This window comes from Dendrobates tinctorius, unplaced genomic scaffold (assembly GCF_039654945.1).
Source record: "Dendrobates tinctorius isolate UK_male_01 unplaced genomic scaffold, ASM3965494v1 ptg000360l, whole genome shotgun sequence".
Taxonomy (NCBI): Eukaryota; Metazoa; Chordata; class Amphibia; order Anura; family Dendrobatidae; genus Dendrobates; species Dendrobates tinctorius.
In genome coordinates this window covers 3,194,902-3,214,879 of record NW_027362026.1, presented here as the reverse complement: position 1 = coordinate 3,214,879, position 19,978 = coordinate 3,194,902, and the positions used below count along the sequence as shown (strand labels likewise).

The 19,978-nt window shown below is 45.2% G+C and overlaps 1 protein-coding gene across 1 annotated transcript; it reads left to right on the top strand.

The window, feature by feature from the left end:
- Positions 1-1,033: 1,033 nt before the first annotated feature.
- RUNDC1 (RUN domain containing 1) lies at positions 1,034-19,432 on the top strand. Its single transcript, XM_073562609.1, has 5 exons — positions 1,034-1,522; positions 10,535-10,693; positions 13,125-13,323; positions 14,660-14,743; positions 15,826-19,432. Exons 1-5 carry the CDS (start codon positions 1,049-1,051, stop codon positions 16,683-16,685), a joined length of 1,776 nt encoding a protein of 591 aa, XP_073418710.1. The 5' UTR covers positions 1,034-1,048; the 3' UTR covers positions 16,686-19,432.
- The last annotated feature ends 546 nt before the right edge of the window (positions 19,433-19,978 follow it).

Here is a 19,978-nt window from a genome sequence, read left to right as displayed (position 1 = left end):
GATTGTCAGACTCAGTGAAGGATTGAAGGAAAAATTATTTGGGACTCCTAAGAAGCCCTAGTGAATATCTCTTGTCCTTGCATATCAGTATTGTCCAGCAAAAATCTATAATTTATCAGCAATTCATTAAAGTTGTTGTCAACCATTGTACTTCCACCTCTATGGCATCCTAGGCAAAAGCCAATCCTACCCATTATTTGGACTGGCCATGTTCTGCAGCCATGTTACTTATCTCTAGTAGTCTCTTCCCAGAAGAAAGAATCAGCAAAGAGGGGCCAGCCTCATATTAAAGGGATATTCCCAAAATGACAAGTTATCCCCTATCTATTGGATCAGGGATACCTTGGTAATAGCAGGGAGTCTGACCACTGTAACCCTCAGCGATCCAGAAAACAGAGCTATGGAACCACAAGAATAGGACCCTGCAATCCTTGAATGGAGCAGAGATGCGCATGCTTGATCATTCAGTATCTATGGGACTGCCAGAGAAAGCGGACTACAGCGCTCGGAATATCCCAGCAGTCCCATACACAATGAATGGAGCGGCGATGCGCATGCTTGATGATTCATTGACTATAGGACTGCCAGAGAAGCTTACTACAGCACCCAGAATATCCCAGCAGTCCCATACACAATGAATAGAGGGAGATCGAGCATGCAGACTTCTACTCGATTCAAGACAGGATTTGGGATCCCTGTGGTCATGGGAATAATTTATTTTAGGAATTCCCCTTTGATGAGGGTAGTCTTACATAAGAAGCATACTGTATATGGGTATGACAGTCATGCAGGTATATACTTTTGGTGATGCAGTATACACCACTGGTGCTCCATGGCATTAAAGGCCATGCTGTTCCACCACCAGAACTGTAGCTAGTGTTTCCAATACCTTAGGAAAATGGCTTGCTGGCATTCAGATGCCCCAGTGATAGGTTACAGGGCTACATGCCCCATCCGGCCATAGACAGCCAGGCAATGATGTCACCACAAAGCCAGTGCAGTCCCTTTTATTGTTAGGAACAGGAAGGCGCTTCCGCGTCACGTCTCCATGGCAACAGAACAGGCATCTGTCAGCGTTCTAGGGCTGACGTCAGCATTCTACCATGGCGGCCTAGCTCCAGCTGGGGACAGACACACCACCATGTCCGCCGACGAGCTGTCAATGTCGGATGGGGAGCTGCTGGCGGGGGAGCGCTGGGCTCCGGTGGGAGCGGTGGCGGAGGAGGCTGACGGGCCGGCCGTGAAGGCAGGGGCTGAGGAGGCCCCGGGCCCCCTGCGCTCCGGCTCCGTGGCCCTGGAGATGGGGGAGAAGCTGCGGCGGCTGGAGGAGGAGCAGGAGCTGCTGAACTCGTCCCTGCTCGCCCTCACCTCGCACTTCGCCCAGGTGCAGTTCCGACTGAAGCAGATCGTGCGGGCGGAGGGCGGCGAGAAGGAGCGGCTGCTGGCGGAGCTGGAGGACTTCGCCTTCAAGGGCTGCCCGTACGTGCAGGGGGTGCGCGGGGCCCCGGGGCTGGATGAGTCGGTGAGTGCTCAAGGCCGAGATCGGAGCGATCAGATCGTGGTACAGATGTCCGCTGCCCTGTGTATGGCTCCACTGGTCGGGTGTAACTCCTGCCGTGCCAGATTCCCAGGAGGGCTTTTCCCGAAATCGGATGTTCTGTACTCCTAGCCACAGGACTCCGAGGAGAGGTCCCTCCAGATTTTGGGAACCCCCCCCCCCCCGGATTTCCTACTGTAGCGGCCTCAGGTGATGAGATCCCATGCTGTAAATTGGGCACAACAGATGGATGGCGGCTGATCTATAAATTACAGTCCGGGGTGTCATCCTACCCCACAGGGGCGGACATGTCATTGGTGCAACCTGTGCAGGGGCCCGGGCGGTAAGGGGTCTGCTATCTACATAGCAAGAGGAGATACGGGACTGCAGGGGCCCATACACTGTCCTCGCGCAGGGACCCTCGTCTGTGTGTGTCCGCCAGTCCCCATGTCCTGTTAGGGCAGAACGACCTAGATGGGCCCCTGAGAGTTCCTTGTGCCTAACATGGACCACCAGTCGGTGACTTTCTGCCATATAATGCTATGTTTCCCTTGCTCCAGACTCGGTGAAGTGTGACACAGCTTCTAGGGTGCTGAGAGCTGATCGCCCTGAGAAGCCAGATGTGCGGACCACCCTGTCAATTCCACTCAGGGATTATAGGAGATATGGCGCTCTCATCCTGGGCACATATCAGCCCGGGATTATAGGAGATGTGGAGCTGTCATCCTGGGCATGTATCACTCAAGGATTATAGGAGATGTGGGGCTCTCATCCTGGGCACATATCAGCCAGGGATTATAGGAGATGTGGAGCTGTCATCCTGTGCATGTATCAGCCCGGGATTATAGGAGATATAGAGCTGTCATCCTGTGCATGTATCAGCCGGGGATAATAGGAGATATTGAGCTGTCATCCTGGGCATGTATCACTCAGGGATTATAAGAGATATGGAGCTCTCATCCTGTGCTTGTATCAGCCTGGGATTATAGAAGATATGGAGCTCTCATCCTGTGCATGTATCAGCCTGGGATTATAGGAGAAATGGAGCTCTCATCCTGTGCTTGTATCAGCCTGGGATTATAGAAGATATGGAGCTGTCATCCTGTGCATGTATCAGCCAGGGTTTATAGGAGATTATTATTATTATTTATTTATATAGCACCATTGATTCCATGGTGCTGTACATGAGAAGGGCTAACATACAAATTACAGATATCACTTACAGTAAACAAACTAACAATGACAGACTGATACAGAGGGGAGAGAGGACCCTGCCCTTTCGGGCTTACATGCTACAGGATGGTGGGGAAGGAGACAGTAGGTTGGTGGGTTGCAGCAGTTTCGGTGTTGGTTGAGGTGAGATCACCGGTAGTGGTGAGAGAGAAGGAGGTAGCGGGGTCATTGCAGGCTGTAGGCTTTCTTGAAGAGGTGGGTTTTCAGGTTCCGTCTGAAGGATCCAAATGTGGTTGATAGTCGGACTTGTTGGGGCAAAGAATTCCAGAGAATAGGGGCTATTCGGGAGAAGTCTTGGAGGCGGTTGGGTGAGGAGCGAATAAGTGTGGAGGAGAGAAGGAGGTCTTGGGAGGACCGGAGATTACGTGAGGGAAGGTATCAGGAGATTAGTGCAGAGACATATGGGGGAGACAGGTTATAGATGGCCTTGTAGGTCAGTATTAGTAATTTGAACTGGATACGCTGAGGGAATGGGAGCCAGTGAGGAGATTTGCAGAGGGGAGAAGCGGAGGAGTAGCGAGGAGAGAGATGAATTAGTCGGGCGGCAGAGTTAAGGATGGACTGGAGAGGTGCGAGGGTGTTAGCAGGGAGACCACAGAAAAGGATGTTGCAGTAGTCGAGGCGGGAGATGATGAGGGCATGCACAAGCATTTTAGTATACTGAGGGTTGAGGAAAGGAAGGATTCTGCAAATATTTTTGATTTGGAGGCGACAGGATGTAGAAAGAGCTTGGATGTGTAGTTTGAAAGACAGGGCAGAGTGAAAGGTTACTCCGAGGCAGCGGACTTCCGGTACTGGGGAAAGTGTGATGTCATTAATTTTTATAGCTAGGTCGGGTAAGGAAGATCCGAGAGATGGAGGAAAGATGATGAGTTCAGATTTGTCCACATTGAGCTTGAGGAAGCGAGAGGAGAAGGAGGATATGGCTGATAGACACTCTGGGATTCTGGACAGCAGAGAGGTGACGTCTGGGCCAGAGAGGTAGATCTGGGTGTCATCAGCATAAAGGTGGTAGTGGAATCCGTGGGACTTTAAGTTGCCCCAGACCAAGTGTATAGATTGAGAAGAGTAGGGTTCCTAAAACAGAGCCTTGGGGGACTCCAACAGAGAGAGGATGGGATGAGGAGGTGGTGTGGGAGTGGGAGACGCTGAATGTGCGATTGGAAAGGTATGAGGAGATCCAGGATAGGGAAAGGCCTTTTATGCCAAAGGAGGAGAGGATCTGTAGTAGAAGGCAGTGGTCAACTGTGTCGAATGCAGAGGACAGGTCTAGAAGCAGGAGTATAGAGTATTGTCCATTTGATTTAGCTGTAAGTAGGTCATTAGTAATTTTGGTCAGGACTGTCTCAGTGGAGTGATGGGGGCGGAAACCAGATTGTAGATTGTCAAAGAGCAAGTTAGATGATAGGTGGGAGGAAAGTTCAGCGTGGACATGCTGTTCCAGGAGTTTGGAAGCGAATGGGAGCAACAATATTGGGCGATAGCTGGACATAGCGGTTGGGTCGAGGGTTGGCTTTTTAAGGATAGGCGTGATTGTGGCATGTTTGAAAGCAGAAGGGAAGGTACTGGACGTTAGTGATAGGTTGAAGAGGTGGGTTAGGGATGGGATAATTGTGGGGGTGAGGTTGGAGAGGAGGTGGGATGGGATGGGGTCGAGTGCACAGGTTGTGAGGTGCGATTTGAAGAAGAGACAACTAAGTTCCCCTTCAGTGATGTTGGAGAGTGAGGTTATGGGGTTTGGTCATTGATCTGGTATACAAAGGGGTTGTGGTGGTTGAGTGATGAAGACTTGCCTTGTTTGGTCAATCTTGTTTTTGAAGTGTGTGGCAAAGTCCTCGGCAGAGATGAGGGAGGTTGGAGGAGGTAATGGTGGGCAGAGGAGGGAGTTGAAAGTTTTGAATAGCTGTTTGGGGTTGTAAGATAGGGAAGATACGAGGGTTATGAAGTAGGCCTGTTTAGCAGAGGTGAGGGCAGATTTGAAATCGAGTGTTGCCTGTTTGAATGTGGTGAAAATATATTGAGCTATCATCCTGGGCATGTATCACTAAGTGATTATAGGAGATATTGGGCTCTCATCCTGGGCATATATCAGCCAGGGATTATAGGAGATGTGGAGCTGTCATCCTGAGCATGTATCACTCAGGGATTATTGGAGATGTGGAGCTGTCACCCTGTGCATGTATCAATTTGGGATTATAGGAGATATGGAGCTCTCATCCTGTGCATGTATCAGCCGAGAATTATAGGAGATATGGAGCCGTCATCCTGGGCATGTATCACTCAGGGATTATAGGAGATATGGGGCTCTCATCCTGGGCACATATCAGCCAGGGATTATAGGAGATGTGGAGCTGTCATCCTGAGCATGTATCACTCAGGGATTATCGGAGATATGGAGCTGTCATCCTGTGCATGTATCAGCCCGGGATTATAGGAAATATGGAGCTGTCATCCTGTGCATGTATCAGCCCGGGATTATAGGAGATATGGAGCTGTCATCCTCTGCATGTATCAGCCGGGGATTATAGGAAATATGGAGCTCTAATCCTGTGCATGTATCAGTCGGGGATTATAGGAGATATTGAGCTGTCATCCTGGGCATGTATCACTCAGGGATTATAGGAGATATGGAGCTCTCATCCTGTGCTTGTATCAGTCTGGGATTATAGAAGATATGGAGCTCTATTCCTCTGCATGTATCAGCCAGGGATTATAGGAGATATTGAGCTGTCATCCTGGGCATGTATCACTCAGGGATTATAGGAGATATGAAGCTCTCATCCTGTGCTTGTATCAGTCTGGGATTATAGAAGATATGGAGCTCTATTCCTGTGCATGTATCAGCCCGGGATTATAGGAGATATTGAGCTGTCATCCTGGGCATGTATCACTAAGGGATTATAGGAGATATGGGGCTCTGATCCTGGGCATATATCAGCCAGGGATTATAGGAGATGTGGAGCTGTCATCCTGAGCATGTATCAGTTTGGGATTATAGGAGATATGGAGCTCTCATCCTGTGCATGTATCAGCCGAGGATTATAGGAGATATGGAGCTGTCATCCTGGGCATGTATCACTCAGGGATTATAGGAGATATGGAGCTCTCACCCTGTGCTTGTGTCAGCCTGGGATTATAGGAGATATGGAGCTCTCATCCTGTGCATGTACAGTATCAGCCTGGGATTATAGGAGATATGGAGCTCTCATCCTGTGCATGTACAGTATCAGCCTGGGATTATAGGAGATATGGAGCTCTCATCCTGTGCATGTACAGTATCAGCCTGGGATTATAGGAGAAGTGGAGCTCTCATCCTGGGCATGTATCACTCAGGGATTATAGGAGATATGAAGCTCTCATCCTGTGCTTGTATCAGTCTGGGATTATAGAAGATATGGAGCTCTATTCCTGTGCATGTATCAGCCCGGGATTATAGGAGATATTGAGCTGTTATCCTGTGTTTGTATCAGTCAGGGATTCTAGGTGATGTGAAGTTTTCAGTCTAGGATTATGGGAGCCGATGCCCATTCACCCTGTACGTTTATCAACCTGGGATTATGTGAGATATCGAGCTGTCATCATGTGTATGCATCAGTCTGAGATTACAGAAGATGTGGGGCATTATTTGAATTGTAGCGCTTATAGCATAGAATTCAAGATGGGGATCTTTTTGGTTGTATGTCTCAGGCTGGGATTATTGGAGATTTGGAGCTCTCATCCTTATCCACATCTCAGGCTGGATCTATACACTACAAAGCTTTGGCAATTGGATTATTCCTCTCTGCAGATTGGGATAATCTGTCTGCACTTAACCTGTTTGCATATTACTTGAAGATATGACCGGCTAAGGCCACGTACACAGGTTTAGTATTTGGTCAGTATTTTATCTCAGTATTTTACCTCAGTATCTGTAAGCCAAAACCAGGAGTGGGTGATAAATACAGAAGTGGTGACGTGTCTCTATTATACTTTTCCTCAGATTGTTCCACTCCTGGTTTTGGCTTACAAATACTGAGGTAAAAAACTGACCAAATACTGAGGAAAAATACTGACCAAATACTGAGGTAAAGTACTGACCAAATACTGAGGAAAAATACTGACCAAATACTGAGGTAAAAAACTGACCAAATACTGAGGAAAAATACTGACCAAATACTGAGGTAAAGTACTGACCAAATACTGAGGTAAAGTACTGACCAAATACTGAACGTGTGAATGTGGCCTAAAACTCTGATATTGGCAAGTGCTCAATAGTTGAAAGTAATCGTTCGCTCCTAATCCCTGCATTATAATATTTGATTCCAGTTTGCCATACAGCTGCATGGTTAGCGCATATACATTGTATACGTTGTACCTGCAGGATCGGGGTGGCCGCACACGTAATGTGGACTCTTTGGCTGACAACTGTTTCCTCGTCTCGATGATAAACATGCAGGCTTGGTTGAGCATGTTTATTTCAGCAAGAAGGTCTGGTGCCAGATTCCTCTACTATCTGCTTATTTCCTGTGGATTTGTAAAGGATTGGGCATGTGGAAATCCAGAATACCCAATCCCTCTTTTCCCCACAATTAGGAAATGTCATAAAAACCACAGGAGGGTGATTGACCAGACCACATCTGCTAGGGCTAAAGTTCCTTTTGGTGCTGTAGCTCATAGATGGGGTGCTGGGTGGAGGATCTCTCCTTATAATGTCCACATGCTGAAACTGGGCATCTGACAACCTCTTTAATGCGTAGTGTTTGGGACATCGGTGGGCAGTCCTCTGGGGGCAGGACATGCTCTCATCACTTGTGCTGGTGAATGCTCCGGCCCTGCGTCTCTCATCAACAAGAAAAGCTGCACCTAAAAGTGTAATTTGTGTGTTTGTAACCTCAGACTTCCGTGTAAAAGTGCAATAGTGGATGACTGTAGCCAGTCGCCATTGTGGGTGCTGCCAAATGAAAGGGCGTCCATAAATACCACCTGTCCTTTAACGGTGCTCTACCTCCTGCGCAGCCGTATTAGTGGTGAGGCCGATCCCGTGTGTGCCCCGCACTCATTCATTGTGTCAGTGATTATATCCTAGCACTGTGCTGGACCATCTTCATTGCTGCAATAGAGAATGCCCTACAAAATCCCCAGTCTGACAATCTGAAGACCCGATACTGATCCCAGTCCCTTCTCTGGATGGACTGGGTTATTCCCATCTTCATAGATGAATAGGGCTTGTAAAAAGAAGCACTTTTGCAATTTGCTGCATACTAAAACTTGCAGCCATTCCTGAGATTTTAACTTTTTTTTCCCTTTACAACTTGTTGCCTAGAAGACCGATCACTGCTGCTGTGTAGCTTATAAGAGTTGCACTAAGGCTGGCTGGGATTAGGTGGTCAATAGTAGACCTTCAACGGTGCTTACAAGCTCAATAGAAAAGAGCTTGTAAGCACTGTGCATGGTCTTCTGAAGTCGGTGTCCAAGGCAATGAGTTGTAAGCAAAATAAAACTGATAATATCTCAAGAACCGCTGCAAATTTTAATAAGCAGTAAATTGCACAATGACTTGTATTTCCAAGCATTGTCCGACAATATGCATCTATGAAGATGGGAATAACCCTTTAATACTCACATCCGTATTCCAGGCAGAAATTGCCCACACCAAACAGCTCCATGTATCTCAACTTCCTGAATGCTTTTCCAAGTAACTTTCTATTATAAAAGGTGGGAATAAATCCTAGTAGAAAGTAGGATGGCAATAATCCCTAAGGAAGTGTTTGGGTTTCCCTTTTCGCCAGGATCCATTTTTGAGCATGAGCAGGGTAAATTGGAGGTCAGGCATGTGCTGAGATATCAGAAGGACTGGCCCCCAGCAATGACTACTGACATAATGCAAATAACACGCCCGGCTCTGCTACCAACATGTCAAACCTGTTCTGTTTCTACTTCTGGCCAATAATGGAAACTATCCTCTTCTTTTTCTTTTTCATGCTTTCACCGGACAGGATCTGGTGAGTGTCATGTGTCATACTGTTGTGTTGTGTCAGTGTATAAAGCCGTCTCCTTCCTGATCCATCATTACATTGTCATTTTCAATAACCTCTCCACACAAAGACTTGGAGCATGTTCACATGCGGCGTCCTGTGGATTGTAAACTTACAGCATGCCAATTTATGCATAGATCCTATAAAGTCTAGTAGAGTATGTCTATATAGAAAGAGGCAGATCACAACTAGAGATGAGCGAACCTGAACTGTAAAGTTTGTGTAGAGAGGAAGAGATGGCTCAGGTGGGTGGAAGATGGACACTAACTCAAAATAGAAAAACTAAGTTTCAAGGGTACGGTCCCAAATTTTCAACTATACTTTTTGATGTGGATCTACAGCAAAACTACAACATAATCGGCGTTTGTGACATGCGGATTTTCTGTTGATGTTTCCCTTAGGCCAGGGTCACACTTGCGAGTGCAATGCGAGAATCTCATGCGAGCCTCTCGCCTCAATACCCGGCACTGCCACCGGTGGTTTGGACCAGAGCGTTCAGCTGCATAGAAAGACATGAAGCCGCACACTCCGGTCTCGAGTGCCGGCGGCAGTGCCGGGTATTGAGGCGAGAGGCTCGCATGAGATTCTCGCATTGCACTCGCAAGTGTGACCCTGGCCTAAGGGTAACATCAACAGAAAATCCGCATGTCACAAACGCCGATTATGTTGTAGTTGTGCTGTAGATCCACATCAAAAAGTGTAGTGGAAAATTTGGGACCGTACCCTTGAAACTTAGTTTTTCTATTTTGAGTTAGTGTCCATCTTCCACCCACCTGAGCCATCTCTTCCTCTCTACACAAACTTTACAGTTCAGGTTCGCTCATCTCTAGTTGTGATCCGCCTCTTTCTATATAGACATACTCTACTAGACCTTTATAGGAGCTATGCAAAACAGCAATTATTGGAGTTTATGGTGTCTTTATTAAAAATGCAAGGATGACAAAGGACATAAGCCAAAGAGGCGCACATCTGTGGTGGTCTTTCAGCATTTTTGCCCCTCATCAGCGCAGAGATGGTTGAGAACCTAATTTGAATGCCTTTTTTCCCCAGGGGAGTCTTGCCTTGCTTATAGGACTCCCTACATAAGCAGAAACAACACCTGTCTCGTAAGACCCACATCAGCAGCCTCTCACACTGCAAACCAGGATCCTGCTCTGCGCTGCTGAGCGACAAGAACCACAAAATAGTTGCAGATGAGTCTCTTTCTGATAGACATGTTGCAAGGCAATGAGGGATCAAACATTGACTTATAGGGTGGCTATTTCCCGTTGGTGACACTGTCTTAACCTAGTCTATAAGACTCGCTATACCAGCTGGTGGTCTCCACAAGGAGAAACATTAACCCAAAATATTCCTGCATCTTCACAGTAGAGTTGAATAGATTAGTGTGAATGTTATCACACGTCCCTCAGCTACGACAGTGGTCTGTGGTTGCTTCCTCTGATTAGCCAGCCTGGAGCAAAGTCATCGTTGCAGTATGATACACATGTGATGCCAGGCCGGATAATCAAAAGAAAAAAATGCCGATAAGTAAGAGGCAGTACTTCCGCTCCCATACAGTGGCCCCAAACCTTCATTACTGGTTGATGGAATGGAGCTTGCGATTCCATCACACCCCCACATCCATGGCTTGTATATGTTGCTCTCATTCAGGTGGATTGGCAAGATCGGCATAAACCTAGAGCCTACTTTATTGCTACGCTGCAGCCATTTGATATAAAGATCCTTCTCCTTCATATTTAACCTGCAGAGTGAATGGGAGAAGAGGGAACGTATAGAGGCGCAGAGGAGGAAGCAGCGAGAACTGATCGTGCAGCTCAAGACACAGCTCGATGATCTGGAGACATTTGCATACCAAGAGGGAAATTATGACTCTCTTCCCCAATCTATGGTCATGGAGAGACAACGGGTAAGTGGCTCTGCAGATTCTGACATGATTTATAAATTAATGCAATACTTGTAAAGAGAATTTCAACAACAGCTTGTAAAGAGGTCGCCATATACCCCACATTCACACCCCAAAAGTCCATCATTAATGTGTGGTGATCTAATGATGATTCTCATTTATCTGCATCTCCATCTGTTGCGGGGCTGCATTATTCGGTGCTGGCCAGGGAGTATATGTGTCCACATCTACCAGCTATTTAGCCGAGAGATATCGCACATTCCTGGGACCACCAATTCTTCATGCTTCATTAGGACTAGCCTCTTGGTTGACATTCTGGCTTGGAAACTGAATGCAGCCACCAATACAGTATCCATATTGCACGTTAATCAGTTATCCCAATCATGGCGACTTGATAACTTACAGATCACTGGTAATCCTGCAACTTGGATCCTGAGACCAGGGACCTGAAGCACCACATTTACAGTAGGTACGGAAAGTATTTAGACCCCTTTAAATTTTTCACTCTTTGTTTCATTGCAGCCATTTGGTAAATTCAAAAATGTTCATTTTTTTCTGTACACTCTGCACTTCATTTTGACTGAAAAAAAGCCCAGAAATGTAGAAATTTTTGAAAATGTATTAAAAAAGAAATACCGTAATATGACATGGTCATAAGTATTCAGACCCTTTGCTCAGACACTCATATTTAAGTCACATGTTGTCCATTTCCTTGTGATCCTCCTTGAGATGGTTCTACTCCTTCATTGGAGTCCAACTGTGTTTAATTAAACTGATAGGACTTAATTTGGAAAGGCGCACACCTGTCTATATAAGACCTCACAGCTCACAGTGCATGTCAGACCAAATTAGAATCTGGAGGTCAAAGGAATTCGCTAAGGAGCTCAGAGACGGAATTGTGGCAAGGCACAGATCTGGCCGAGGTTACAAAAGAATTTCTGCAGTGCTCAAGGTTCCTAAGAGCACAGTGGCCTCCATTATCTTTAAATGGAAGAAGTTTGGGGCCACCAGAAGTCTTCCTAGACCTGGCCGTCCAGCCAAACTGAGCAATCGTGGGAAAAGAGCCTTGGTGAGAGAGGTAAAGAAGATCCCCAAGATCACTGTGGCTGAGCTCCACAGATGCAGTAGGGAGATGAGAGAAAGTTTCACAAAGTCAACTATCACTGCAACCCCTCCACCAGTCGGGTCTTTATGGCAGAGTGGCCCAACAGAAGCCTCTCCTCAGTGCCAGACATGTAAAAGCCTTCATAGAGTTTGCTAAAAAAAACACATGAAGGACTCCCAGACTATGAGAAATAAGATTCTCTGGTATGGTAAGACGAAGATAGAACTTTTTGATGATAATTCTAAGCGGTATCTGTAAACAAAACCAGGTGCTGCTTATCACTTGCCCAGTACAATCCCAACAATGAAACATAGTGGTGGCAGCATCATGCTATGGGGGTGTTTTTCAGCAGCAGGGACAGGACGACTGGTTGCAATTGAAGGAAACATGAATGCGACCAAGTACAGATATCTTGGATGAAAACCTCTTCCAGACTGCTCTGAACCTCAGACTTGGCCAAAGGTGTACCTTCCAACAAGACAATGACTTTAAGCACACAGCTAAAATAACAAAGGAGTGGATTCAGAACAACTCTGTGACCGAGCCCTGACCTAAACCCAATTGAGCATCTCTGGAGACACCTGAAGGTGGCTGTCCACCAACGTTCACCATTCAACCTGATGGAACTGGAGAGGATCTGCAAGGAAGAATGGCAGAGGATACCCAAATCCAGGTGTGAAAAACTTGTTGCATACTTGTTGTACAATAATGAGAAAAAAAAAGAACTTTTTTGAATTTACCAAATGGCTGCAATGAAACAAAGAGTGACATTTTTAAAGGGGTCTGAATACATACTTTCTGTACCCACTGTTAATGGAACGTTGACCATGCATGGGCATCACCACAGCATTTATTGTCAGCTGCAGGTCTTTTGTGGTTTTTGCTCCAAAATGTGGCACTACAGCAGTGAGATGGAATTAACTTCTATGTTTCATCGTATTGGATGCGATCAATCACCGATGGAAGATCGGAGGTGACCAGCACCCCCAACAGTGGAAGACAAATGTAAACACAGTATGAAGTGGTACACCACACTGCACTGGTTAATGACTGCTGCAGATAAAGTTCTTTTGAAAACAATAGTAGCTGATCTGCAGTACCCAGCGGCAGCCATCAAACAGTGTATGGAGCTACAATGTTCTGCTTTGTACTCTGTTGATATCTGGCTGCTGGAGGAGATGATAGCTAAATGCTGCCAATTTCCCACTGATCTTAAATTGATCCTACAGATAGGTCATTAATATCACAGTATTGGGAGACCCCTATAAAGAGTTGATTTGTTACAGTACATTCATACGTTGTAAGATATAAATCGTCCTCCTCTTGCAGGTGATCATCGATGAGTTAATAAAGAAACTGGATGTCAATATAAATGAAGATATCGGCTGCTTGTCCCCTGAAGAACTGCGCCAGAGAGTGAATATTGCCATTGCTCAGATTGTCAATCCAGCACGGGTAAAAGAACAGCTAGTGGACCAACTGATGACCCAGATCCGAGACCTCGAGATGTTCATAAAATTCATTCAAGGTCAGAACTGGCGGGGCTGTGGCCAAAATCAGGATAAATGCTGCAATTCTATTTGAGACTGGTTAGGATAGTGAATGGTTGTGCGTTTTAGTTATTTTTAATACCGCTGATTTCCGGTACATAAAAATAAGAAAGACTTACCCGTGCGGTTCCGGTGATGCCTCGCCGCTGCTCCCTCCCCTCTTTTATTGATGTGGCTTCAGCAGTGAGGTCAATGTCTTTAATAGTAGTAATTGGCATATAAGGGGGATTGGGATATATATATTTTTTGCTCTATTTTAAAAATAAATAATCTGAACGTATAGTAGTTTGCACCATATTTCTAAGGAGGCAGAGATACGGTGCGCACTGATGTGTGACATGCTAATAGTGTGATGTGAAAGCTGTGCTGTGTGCCATCTTTGTCTCCTCCTCCCCTCACCACTTTTGTGTATGGGGGGTGTCGAGAGCAGAGGTGGTTCATAGCCGTGTAAGGTTAGTGAGCTACTTGGATTTGATATGTGGCTGGGTGGAACTTTGTTATATCATTCACAAGGCTGTTCCTATTTATTTCTGAGATGGTTTGATATCTTTGTGTGACTCACAATTGATATATCCAAGTCCAAATAAAGATATGAACAGAAACCTGGCAAATAATTATCTGATCATGGCAGCAAGAAGTAGGCCCTGCCGTTATCAACGGGTATACCGTTCTGAACCACTTTATCTGCCCTACACTGATCACTGAATACTTGCTCTGCACAATTAAGCCCCCCAAACACAATAGACTAACGGGAGCTGAGCCTGTCTATATCGCCGGGGTCCACCAACCTTGGTCTAATGTGTATGGGGGGGCCTCACAACTTTCCCATAACAAATGGAGAGAAAATGACCAATCTTTCTGAAATTCCAACAGCCGGTCATTTTTTCTCCCTGGTGAAAAACCTCTGTCCGCAGATCTCTCATAGAGAGAGCGCCAAACCTTCCTCTGAGTCGGGAAGATGGCTGTCAGCCAAACTAACAATTGTCAGCTGACTGACGTCTAATGTATATGAGGCCTTTACTTTCTCCATATGTACTGAGTGGACGGCCTACTTCTGGTGTGGTGCCATAGTTCTGCTGTGTGTTGTTTCACACACCCAGAGGGAATGATACTGCAGCAGCGTCCCCTTCCTCCCCATCAGCTTCCTTAGAAACTGTCTAGCAGAATGGGTTCCCTAGGATTGAAAATTCTGTGTATAGAAAAAAGAAAAATGGTAATCTGCTACACCTGGGTATTTGTACTGGTTTACAGGTCATCACTGATAAGTAACAGCTCTTAAATATATTAAATTAAATCCTTTTTCTTTTTTAATAGATGAGGGCGGCATCCCATCTGAGAATCAATTCGGAGGAGCCACAGGATACACCCCAAGTTCTGGCCCAAATGCACGGCCCAATGGTGAGCATACTGCGTTGACAGACCTGCTGGTATAACAAACACCTTCCCTTATTACAGCCATGTAAGTTTCACCATGAGATGTCACTAGGGTGACTAGTCCAAGAGGCAGATCCCCGATGACTTCTCCCCACCCCACTAGACTGACAGGTCCTTCACTATACACACAGTGGTGTCCTTGTGGCACTTTACATTTTTTGGGTCTGTATAAACTGACCTGCGGTGTGTGTTTGAATTCCACAACATGTCATATTTCTCTTGCGGGTACGTTGAGCTTTATTTCCCCACAAAATTGCATTAGATGCAGAAATACACGAAAATTGTATGTAATCGGCATATGACTATCAACAGAAGTTTAGCAAATCCAAATTACCAGGAAGTATCAAAAATGGAGCCGCTTTATTTAAAACATGACAACCCAAAAAGACACAAAACCACAGTGTTAAAAACGTGACACTCAAAAATGCCATGAAAAAACTGCAAGTAACTTAATTTACCTAAAGAGTGCAGAAAATCTGCAACATCAAAAAGCAAATGGTCGTTGCGGGGATGTAGCCTTAGGACATGCAGGGATAAGATGCGCCAAAACCACTTGATGAATTGGCGCATCTTATTTGTGGTGTGTGCCTCACACAGTTCTTCAAAATGGCAGTACTTTTGCTGAATTTTATGGGCTGGCGTAGCCAGATCTGCTTTATACTGGCGTGAGACCACCAAAAGTTGCAAAACTTTTTGCACAACTCCATATTGTGCAAAAATTTGTGACTTTTTAAAGTGTTTTACCCCAGTTTTCCTGCAAAAATACTTTAATGAATTTCCCATTTAGGGTATATTCCCACAAATCAGAATATCTGTGTCATATTACAAGTCATAGCATTGGGGATGAGTTTCTACAAGATCTCATCCACATGTCGCAGCAAGAACCTGCAGCATAATTTGTCTTGCGTTGCCGATTCAATAAGTCTATTTATGCCGCAGGTTTTACCTTTTGCACAGTAGGGAGGTTGTATGTTTTTACTTCTTGCCTGTGCCAACTCTAGAAGAAATGTTGTGCTGACTCTTTGAAATGTCTTCTGTTTTATCAGTAAATCCAGAGCAGGCCAAGCAAATTCGAGAAACTGGACTCCATCTATTACGGCGGGCCCTGGCAATGCTGCAGATCTTCACAGTCAGTCAGTTTGGCTGCAGTGCAGGTCACGTCCCTCAGAACCTCTGGAATCAAGATGAAAGCAACAGAGACTTCACCCCACTAATCAAGAAGCTGGAAACCTCAGTGGACAAGGTGAAGCAGCTGGCACTGCGCCAACAACCTCACGATCACGTCATTAACTATGCCACTATGCAGGAGATTGGAGGAAAAGACGAGTTGACGGTGGCTGTCAGGAAAGAGCTGGCCATTGCAATAAGGGACCTCATGTCACATGGTCTATACACTACATCTCAAGGAATGAGTTTGGTTTTGGCACCCATTGCCTGCTTGATCCCGGTCTTCACTGCCTCACCTCCTTCCATGCACCCCTGGGAACTATTTGTCAAGTACTATCAGGAGAAGAATGGAAAGGCATTTGTAGACTCTCCTGCTCGCAAGCTCTCACAATCCTTTTCCCTCCCAGTCTCAGGAAGTCATAAGGTGACCCCAAAGCAGAGTCTCCTCTCTGCTATCCACTCCGTGTTAACAGAACATGACCCATTTAAACGCGGTGCGGACTCTGAGTTTAAGGCGCTGGTCTGCATGGCACTAAATGAGCAGCGTCTTGTATCATGGCTCAACCTCGTCTGTAAGTCGGGTGTTTTGATACAGTCTCATTACCAGCCTTGGAGTTACATGGCCAGCAGCGGCTTTGAGAGTGCCCTGAATGTTCTCAGCCCTCTCAGCAGCCTAAAGTTCAACCTTCCTGTAGACCTTGCTGTTCGGCAGCTCAAGAACATAAAAGATGCTTTTTGATGCCACCTAGAGAATCAGAGTCCCATGTGTTCATCTTGCTGTTATCATTTCAGGTGTCTGTAGAGGGCTGGGCTTTCTACCCGATTCTCTTCTGTATCTGCCAATTACAGACTAGGTCTGTGTAGTCCTAAAAGTTTTGAGGAGGATACCAAGCACAATTACTAATCCTCCATTATCCATTGAGGTCTTTAATAGGTTTACAAAAATTGAAAGTTTATTTTATGATGTTTATATGTATTTTAAATAGAGTATACAGTATATCATATGTAACTAGTGAAAAAGATACTCCCATCGCTGAGGAACTACAATTACTCTGACACTACTGCCATAGACCTGAGGGGATAACTGTATAGGTCTACTTCAAGAAATATATACAATAGAGCTATACGGGAACTGAATATATCACTGTATTAGTACACTGTGATCCCAAGGAAGACAGCTACTTTAAAGGGAATATTACCTGAAAGACACAGTTCTTTAACTATTGGAGAATGGCATTATCCGCAGCTCCCTACTATGTATATGTTACATTGCAGGCGCATCTGATGTCTTGAGATAGCTGCCAGGATCAGAGGGACTGTTGTGTGATGGCTTTTATATCGGCCCCTCTGAGGATGTAGGACGCCTAAAATGGCACCTGAATGCAGGATATAGCGCTGTTCATCCCTTTTGACCATCTGCATATTTTACGTGATAGTCATGGGGAAAAAATAGGGTTGACGTACAGCGATGATGTGGTGGGGCTGAAGACTAAATGACTGATTTTGATAATCAGAGTATTTTTCATTAATTATTAAAGATGGCTTCACAATTGCCAATGTTCTAAAATAATCAAGTTGGGCACCAAAGATGTATAGCCAAAGTTTAAGGATACTGAAGTTTGGGTTAGTGATGAATGACAGTAGCTCCGGTCATACTTATCAAGCAAGCTTAGACGGAGCCGGGGTGAAGGTTCTTTTCAGATACTCGTTCTTGTCTCTGATCTGTAAGGTTGGGTATATTAGCTGTAGCATATATGTATGGTTGTGTGTCATCCTGGATATGTTACAGAAATTCTGCTTTGTCCTCTAGTCGGGAACTCGAATATATTCTATTTTTATAGCGCATTGAACTGGAATGGTCCAAAGAATAATCATTAGTTAAGACCATAAAGGCGAGGGCTACACGGAGACGTATCGCAGTGCGATGTCGCATTTACCGATTTTCTTCGGTGTTGCATGGTGACTCTATTTTCTGTCCCTGGCAGCAAGTGGCACACTATACGCTTACCATAGATTTCAGCAGAAGATATATGCGTCTGCAACTTGCATCATACTCTTCTGAGATCTGTCAGTTTTGGGTAGGGTTTGTTCTTTTTTCTTGTTTTTGTTTTTTTTACAGCAGACTTGCAGCACTAAAATACACACGACACATTGCGTGACTTGTTAGAGAATTGCTGTATTGTATCTCTAGACTAAATGGGTTTTCCCACTAAGGACGGTTATAGCGTTGCAGTTATATGCCTTAAAGGGATTGTCCACTACTAGAAAACCCCTTCTTAACTGGTATATTCCCAAATGTAATATAAATGCCCTACAAACCGTACCGGCGCTCGGTTTCCCGAGGCTCATGTGACCTTCTTATGCCGTGTGGGCACTGCAGCCATTAATGTGGTGCAGTTTTCCTATTTCCTTTTGGATGTCTGATGTCAATTTGAAGGAATTGAGCGCACACCAGCTCATTTGCGGCCGCTAACTGCTTGCAGGGCTTACGTGGCATAATAACGTCATACGAACCTCAGCATCACAGGAACCGTGGCGGACAGGAGATGAGCATAAGGTTTCTTTATTTTACTAATATGGTATTTAAGAGGTGGCTGTCATAATGGTCCAACTCTCGTAACCTTCTGATTTGTGGGAGTTCAATTGTTGGAACTCCATAGATCCCAAGAGTGAAGCTAAGAACTGCCAGTGCAGGTAGCTACACCATAGCCCTATCTACTGCACAGGTGAAATGTCAAAGGAACCCCTGTCACTTCATTCACAGGATTGGCATGGTGGTCTCAGAGGTCATAATCATAAGGCATATTGTTACATTATGCCTAAATATTACAAGATGGAAACTCCCCAGTTATGTATATGTTCCCTGTTTCCACAAAATGTCTAGTAAGCAGATTGTGCGTAATTTACAACATTTCATGTTCATACACGTTTCCATTCATTCTGAAGATACGGTGTATTACTTGTAATTCCTGATTAGGAAAGATTTCTAAACAAGTCTTACAAATACTCAAGTGGTTGTCAAATAAACTCTGGAGAAATGAACCCTAATTATATTCTGGGTGCACCATCTGGCCTCTGTTTGTTCCCAAATCCTTAACCATTCTATATACAAAGGGGACAATTAACAACTCTAGAATAAATGGGATTTTCCATATTTCAGATACTGAGTGGTTTTGGACTATATAGGAATATGATTTGGAGAGAAATAATGTGTATAACAGGTAGTTTGAGGTTACTATGGGATAAAGCACTTTTAATGCTTCCGTGTCATTTATCATATATACCTGGTATAGGTATATTGCTGTATGACTTTAATGTATAAAGGTACACATTTAGTAATATCCTTTATTCTCTGCCTGCCATGTCACCCACATGGAATCTGCCTTTGTCACTGGTTTTGTTCATTTGTATAAAATGCTTATGTGTGTAAATCTGGTGAAAATATATCTTCTCATGGAAATAAAATGCTGCTAGTTTTCATATCAAGTCATGGAAGATGTATTCATACCATAAAGTAAGAGGACAGTAGAAATATCATGAAGATTGGGCTAAACTGTGGTAAACTAAAATTACATGTTGACGATGGTGATCCAACACCATAAAAGAGGTCTCGCCAACGCCAAGCTCCCAAAATTTAGCTGACTGGCAATCGGCTCCTTGCTGAAGGACCTCTGCTATCACATAATGCAAGTTTGGGCAAATCCAGAAAAAGCAAGAGATGATGTTTTCTGTGACCTTAAAGTCTAATAGTTCAGCATGTGGACCACCGCCCCTTTATCGGTCGTCCATGACAGCACCACCTGAGAGGGGATCCGCCCTTCAGGAACAGGAAACCTACAGATACAAAAGGGCGGCACCTCTCCCACGCATCAGTTGGTTTCCTGTTCCTAGAGGACGGGACTTCCTTCAGATCGTCCATCATGGAGTCGTCGAGGGATTCCCAGGCCGGCTGACCGACTCAGGTAGCGGGGGGATCTCCTACCTCGGTCAAGCTCGGGGTACCTGGAAGCGCCACGGTGGGGCCGGGTAGGT